The following is a 7,481-nucleotide window of genomic DNA, read 5'->3' on the forward strand; positions in this document are numbered from 1 at the left end:
ATCTGCCATATTGCACTGAACAGTAACATTTAGCTAAGCGTCGCTATGATCACGCGGATCGCACTTGACGAATCTGTCGCCTTATCTCTCAAAAAACTGTATCCGACATCGGATTTTTCATCGGATCGACGCAGTACGATCTGAAAATGTCAAAATTCACCACCGGATCGCGAATTAACGGAACGCAGTGCGCAGTGATAACCGTATACGTTTTTTCTCGTGTTGAAAATTGAGACAGCTCGACGAATTAGTCGCAGATATTAATTTCTGATTATCAGTACATGCATAAACTACCTGGCGATGATCCTTGCACACGTATCCTAGCATTCCTGGATGTATTTAGAGCAGAATATCCAAAATATCCTAGAACGGCTAGGTTAGAACGGCAGCTCCTTGGTCGATGCTCCACGGAGCACAACAGCTCCGGATCGCCGGATACTCCGACGCATCACACAAAGCACAGCTCGTAATCCACACGTATACAAAACACACTGCATCACACTGTATTCCATTACTGTATTCCTTCACTGTATTCCGTCACTGTATTCCTTCACTGCATTCCATCACTGTGTATTCCTTCACTGCATTCCATCACTGTATTCCATTCCGTGTATATATCCATCCGTACACACTGTATTCACACGCGAGATACTCTTTTAAACGATACCAATAGCGATCAGAGATACAGAGATACACTAGGATGCATGCGACCACATCGTCCCGGCATGCTTCTATCAGCTTCTATTGCTTCTAGAACTAACGACTGCTAACGACACTAACGTTTTGGGCGCGCAAATCGCGCAATGGCGATCTTGAGAAATTTCAAATTGAAGGAACTCAAGGAACCAATCACATCGCGACGATCGAGCGTCGTCTCGTATCTGCACTTTACTATATTTAATATGACGCACATGTATCAAATGTATGTATGTATGTATACTTATTACTCGTTGGAGGAAAAAAGTAGAGAAAACAAACGTGACGAATGCAATTAGATATTAATCAGAAAAATGCTACTTTAATAAATAAAATTAAAAAATGTTTCAATAAACATAAAAAATAGATAATTGAAGAGTGTCAATGTTATCGACTTTTGAATAAATAAATATAAATTTATGATCATTGTTAACAAAAATATATTCGATATTGTTAATAAAACAAAAAGATTTACAATAATAAATTTGTGTTGCTCAAAATTTCAAAAATAATGAAATAAATATGTATATGTGTAGACGAGAGACTATATACACTCTACAGAAAGATCGAGAGAGCTGACTTTGCCATACGAAAAGACTTACTGATGATAGCAATAGATGGCACGCATAACGCGCGCTACTAGCGCTAGTTACTCTAGTTACATTGAATAAATTTACATAGAATGTTTTGCGCTCGTCAGCGCCAATCTGCTATCCGCGTGAATGTGAATCTCAAATTTTTATACAGTGGTGCAGTGAACGTTCGACGTTTGAAAATTAATTTAAATTCTTCGCGACGATCAGCGCGATACTTGAGAAAGCGTTCGCTCTCGTCGAAGAATGTCCGGTGATGTGCAACCAAGAAAACGGAAGGAAAAACGACGTAAGAAAGGTAAAAATGAGCGCGATTAATATATATATCACACTTTCGTAATACACATACGTACGACTCCTACGTACGATTGCACGATATTTTTAGCGATACGTTAAATTTGTTTCCTTTAATTATTTTTATTTCCACGAAATATATCCTCCTAGCTATCACTATTGCTTCGATGTAACACGTACGCTTATTATTATAATTTCTCTCGTTTCCTTCGTTTAAAAATATCGATCAGCTGAGTATACGTGAGAGAGTTTCGAATCATCATTTTCTCTTTTGTACATTAATTCTTACTAAAAAATTTACGTCTTGCGCTTTGCGCGCATCGCTACGTGATTTCGTGATTGTGATTTCACGCCTGCGAATTCGACGATTGTCATATTTGCGCATATTTGCAGATATATATATATCGTTAGAATGAGATGGCGCGATGGCCTCGCGCGCGAGCAGAGGCCCTAATATGATATTACGGATGCATAATGCAGTTTTATTCTTATACGATCCTCTGTCAAGTTCTAAAAATATCCGTTTTACCGCAGCTTAAATTGTTAGCCACTATAGCAGCCAACTGAGAGCCACTGACTCTCCGCGATCATGTGCGCGCGCGGCATATATGTATATATAATTATATTTCAGTTTTTATTCGTTTTACATTCATCTTTCGAACATATATATTATACAGCCTAGCTGTCGCTATGTATATTTTTGGCAACTGATGCTACTCTTAAATTTAATCAACTTTTACATAAAAACAATTCATGTACGATCGACACAGCTGTATATATGTACATATATATATATATATATATATATATATATATATAATTAATTAACGTACGTACAATGAATTATCTTGAGCGATTGCTACCGCGTCACAAAAAAGTCGATTACTGTTCCATGTAATTTTCGTAAATTACTGCATCTTAAGAAAATTATCTTGCATTTGGAATATAACTGCAGGATACAACTTAAAAATGCAATTTTGTACCGTACGTTTTATTCCGAATAACAATCAATTTCTTTTAGATCGGAACATATAATGTTAATTAATGATAATTACATTAATGAACACTATTGTAATTGACATGAGAGCTAAATTAGATCGATATTGGTTTAATTTTCGGTAGATGCGTGTAAAGTCTCGATTAGCCTAAGAAAATTTGGCAAAGCCATTCGAATTAGAAAATGTGTAGCTTCCGAGCCAACTTATAGCCTTTAGCTTTCAAAAATAGATTAAACTGTATTATCCAATCCAAAAGCGTTTCTTGTTCAACTATCTTTGAATTCTGCCCCACTTTTATATATATATTATACGCATTGCATATATATATCTTTCTTAATCTTTATATGACCATATCATATATACATGACGATATCATATATATATGCTTTTTATGTTCTCATTAAGAGGATTAATTACTAATTGAAATATTTGCAACTCATTTATTCAATATATCCGTAATGTTTAATTATATTGCATTTTTAATTATTTCTGTATCTACTTTAAATTTAACTTAATTACTACTGAAAGAGAGAGAGAGAGAGAGAGAGAGAGAGAGAGAGAGAGAATACGTAAATTTTAAATTTGGATGCTACATTTTTAGTATCATTTATTTTCCTTGTTTTTTAAAACAGGAAATACGTACGCGATTCAATGGATATAATATAAAATGTTTCTTTCTCTCTCTCTCTCTCTCTCTCTCTCTCTCTCGCTTTTCCCCTTCCTCCCTTTTTCCCTCCCACCCTCTCTTCTTTTTCTCCTTCTCTTAACAAATTTTCAAAATATTTTTCTCTATTTTTATTTTTACTCTTAATTTTCTTCTCGTATTCTCTGTGATTTATTTATCCGTTAAATTCATGTATACTTACAAAAATGTTGTTAATAATAATTTAAACGCTTTTCTAATTACATTTAGATGATGAAGATACTGGTACTCCACCACCTATTTTGATCAGTCCGACTGATCCTGCTGCCGAAAATGTCACTATTCACATTTATAAAGAGAATAGCACAGGCGGACATTGGTGTGCACGAATCATATTTTTTATTTTATTGGCTGTTCTTGCAGGAGTAATTGGTATAATTATCTTTGAACATAGAGGAACTACAGATGGTAAATAAAAGAATAAAATTTTTCGACACAGTGCAATAATTCAATATAAAAAAAAAATAAAAAAATAAAAATAAAATAAAAAAAAATTATATTAAAAACGTATCTTATGATATATATTTTATACTTTTTAAGTCGATACGCCGATAGCATCATCACGTTGGGCAAGTATATTTGAAGGCTGGGTAGATGATTCGCCATCTAATCATGGCGATGCATCGTATGAGCGGGAAGAAAAGCTGGAAATAAGCGAAGAAATGGAGGAGAAGAAAGAGGAGGAGGAAGAGGAGGAGGAGGAGGAGAAAGAAAAAGAAGGTAAGAAAGTGACAAGAAAAATCGAAAAAAAATTCACAAAACTTAAGAAGGAAGGTAATGGAATTATAGAACAAGATACGGAAGGAATTAGCGAAGAAGAAACAGAAGGAGAGGAGGAGGAGGAGGAGGAGGAGGAGGAGGAGGAGGAGGAGGAGGAGGAGGAGGAGGAGGAGCAAGAGATGGAGGAAAGAGAATGGCAAGGAGAAAAAGAGATAACAGAAAAAAATAACATAGCAGTTAAAGAAACAGATGGTACGTACGTGAATTGCAATATATTATAAAGAGTAGATTTTAAGCTACATTTAGTATCTTTTTTATTGAATTATTTTTTTTATTAAAATAATATCTTTAGGGGATCAAAACAAACGGGAACAAAAGGAAGACAAAGATATTAATGAAGAAGTTGATGAAGAAGGAAATGATAATGACGATGCGCTACAAGAGTTTGATACTATTGATATATTGGAAGAAGTTGATGAGACAAATGAGAATGAAGATGCAGATGATGAAAATAATATAACGGATGATGCTGATATGGAACTTGATGAATTTAGTACAGAGATAGCTGACAATTCTGCAGAAGAAAAGAATAATGATGTATCTGAGGGATTTCCAGGTATACCGGGTGTTAATGAAATCGACGATAACAGTGCTGAACCTCTAGAAGAGGTATACATCGTTATCTCTATTATTTTTGTATGTCGTTCTATTTGTTTATTAGTCATTATTTCTCTGAGATTAACTCTTTTTCTAAATTGATAATTTTATTCATATTAAGCCATATTTTTTTTACTGTTAATACTTTTTTCAGATAGAAGGTGAAGCAGTCGAAGAAGAAAATTTAAATGATGCGGATAATGAACTCGAAGAGGAAGAAGTTGAAGAAGAACCTACTAGTGGTGAGTAATATAGTTTGCAACAAAATACATATTAATATATATATTATTCTTTGGTTAATTACATAATTAAAGATAGACATATGTGATCCTCCATGCTCTTATCTCGTTTAATTTTAAATAATACATATAATAATTCCCAAAAGGAAATAATATGTGTAGCTATCTCACACACACACACACACACGCACACAGCACTGTAATATATGATTAAAATATGAAAACATATATGTCTTGTATTAACATGGTATTTTTTTATAATAAAAAAGCAATCAGAAATAATATATGGTGGTTGCAGTGGCTGTGAAGTTCGGAGTCGGTGTTGCACTTGTTATTGCTGCGCATTTTGTTCTTGTTAGACGATGGAATAATGGGAAATTTTTCATTACACACTATCTCATGCAGCTCATTTCTTATACATATAGTTGTAGATATAGGGAATACGTTAAGAAAAGAAGAAATTACTTATACGTATTAGATATGTATGTGACTCAGTTAAAATAATTACAATATTATTATAATTAAAAAGATGAAATTGAAATTTTACAGGTAAGTATATTCGTTTATGTAGACATAAATATAAACGATTCTTTTTTTACTATAATTCAATTGAGGTATTGAGTCGACGAGTATGTTTGAAAAAATTTATATAAATTTAGAATCACTTAACAATTATTATTTCTTTTACGTATTAATAACATGCAATATTGAGTGATTCAATTTTTTAGTTGATATTGGTACTTTCCGTTCTCTGCATGATATAACCAACGTATCTGCAGATTTATCAAGACGTGATACAATAATTTCACCTCCTCATCTCAAACAAGTAATTAAATCAATTGAGAGAGTTGAAAATAAAACACCTCTGCAAGTACAAGTAAAAAATTATGAAGATTTAAGATTGAAATATAATGAGTTGCAAGAAAATATTTCTTTAACTGACTTAACGAAATCTGCATTGTCACAAGATGAAGCACAAGTAAAAGAAAAACGGTCAACTCGAAACACAACTAAAGAAGGTACGGATGTTCATATCGTATTATTTTCCGTCTAATGTCCGTCTTGTATCTTTTGTTTATCAATTATATAACAAATTTATTTATTTATATTCTGAACTGCAGAAATGAATGTTAGACATGGCCAATCTAAGATATCATCTGAGGAAGGAGAAGAGGAAGAAGATTACGAATTAGAAACATCAGAAGGTGAACGTGTTTCTGAAATAGAAGAGTACGATGAAGATCAAGTGAAAGATAAAGAAGAACAAGAAGACGAAGAGGAAGAAAACGACGAGGAAATCGAAAATGTTGACGATTCTGAATTAATAGCTAAACTCGACGCAAAATATGGAAAATTACCTACCCCACAAGATAGTGAAGTTGAAGAAGAGGAAGAAGAGGAAGAGCAGGAGGAAGAGGAAGAGGAGGAAGAAGAAGAGGAAGAAGAGGAAGAGGAGGTGATGGAAGAGGAACATAATAAAATGCCAAAATGGAAACGTAAATAAATTATTAATTTGAATATTTTTTTTATTTCAATAATTAATATAGTATTATTTTTTGTTAAATATATAAGAGAAATTTGTATATATATTATAATTCTATAAAATACTTTCTTCCCATCATTATTAGATTTTAAGCATTATCATTTCCCAGTTATAAATAATTTAAATTTTACATGTGAGAAATAATTAAAATGAGCATGGAGGATCTTTGTTTTTTTTTTAAATTAGAGTAATATCCTTCTTAATTGAATTCACTAAAAAAATTTAAAATATATAGAAAATTAAAAATTTTTTAAATATATGTAATAAATACAATAGCCTTCCATTTTTGCGAAATTATTAATTTTCATAAACAGGTGTTAAAGAGTTAAAAGGCTCACATATGGAACTTCAAGCGAGAAGATCCATTCAACAGACAGAGAGGGAGATTAAGCATGTGGATAGTAGACAACCTAAAAGAGAAGAAAAAGTTTATAACTTCAGTAAGAATACATCAAACATAGATGATATAATCACGTACAAAGAAAACAATTCTACAGAATCCCAGGTTGGCAAAGAATTTTACGATTAGAGTATATATGTTCCTGTAAAATAACTTTTGGAAACATATCTGTTCTTTTCTTCTTCGAGCTAAAACATTACTATTTCCTCGACGTTTATGTTTGTATCATAAATATGAGATGTATAATTCGCAGTTTTTAAATATTACAATATGATAATCGCATCAATATCATATATATAGAAAAATTATAATCTTTATTCTCTCTCTCTCTCTCTCTCTCTCTCTCTCTCTCTCTCTCTCTCTCTTATTTATTATGTTTAAGTTCAGAAGGCCACTTACTTTATTTTAATCATGTGATCAAATAGATATTCTGAATTGTAAAATAGAATTTAAAAATATTAAAATAAATGTATTTGTATTTATTGCATTTTTAAAATAAAGAAAGACCAAGTAAGTGAAACCATAAGATTAAAACAAAAAATTCTACTTTTACTTTCTATACTAGAAGTATTCATTTCATTCTTATCCATGGACTTTCTATTAAAGAGTGATGACTTGAAAATAATTTTCAGCATTAT

At 32.1% G+C, this 7,481-nt stretch overlaps 2 protein-coding genes across 2 annotated transcripts in view; one reads left to right on the forward strand and one right to left on the reverse strand.

Annotated features, from left to right (window-relative positions):
• LOC105449986 (ras GTPase-activating protein 3) overlaps nt 1-666 on the reverse strand; it is a 17,033-nt gene extending 16,367 nt beyond the window's left edge. Inside the window, exon 1 of the mRNA XM_011689514.1 lies at nt 295-666. The gene's annotated coding sequence lies outside the window, so the exon portion shown is untranslated. The remainder of the gene's footprint in view (nt 1-294) is intronic.
• Nucleotides 667-1,355: 689 nt separating this feature from the next.
• Nucleotides 1,356-7,136, forward strand: LOC105450511 (FK506-binding protein 5). Its single transcript, XM_011690374.1, has 10 exons — nt 1,356-1,587; nt 3,495-3,692; nt 3,825-4,004; nt 4,059-4,256; nt 4,357-4,673; nt 4,816-4,903; nt 5,199-5,273; nt 5,629-5,919; nt 6,022-6,396; nt 6,758-7,136. The coding sequence occupies exons 1-10, from the start codon at nt 1,536-1,538 to the stop codon at nt 6,970-6,972; spliced, it is 1,989 nt and encodes a 662-aa protein (XP_011688676.1). The 5' UTR covers nt 1,356-1,535; the 3' UTR covers nt 6,973-7,136.
• Nucleotides 7,137-7,481: the final 345 nt, after the last annotated feature.

This window comes from Wasmannia auropunctata, unplaced genomic scaffold (genome assembly GCF_000956235.1).
Source record: "Wasmannia auropunctata unplaced genomic scaffold, wasmannia.A_1.0 LD336111.1, whole genome shotgun sequence".
Taxonomy (NCBI): Eukaryota; Metazoa; Arthropoda; class Insecta; order Hymenoptera; family Formicidae; genus Wasmannia; species Wasmannia auropunctata.

Coding starts and splice junctions, on each gene's coding strand:
- LOC105450511 (XM_011690374.1), top strand. CDS start 1,536: ATGTCCGGTGATGTGCAACCAAGAAAACGGAAGGAAAAACGACGTAAG. Junction 4,257..4,356: donor AGCAGTTAAAGAAACAGATG/GTACGTACGTGA, acceptor TAATATCTTTAG/GGGATCAAAACAAACGGGAA. Junction 4,674..4,815: donor GTGCTGAACCTCTAGAAGAG/GTATACATCGTT, acceptor TACTTTTTTCAG/ATAGAAGGTGAAGCAGTCGA.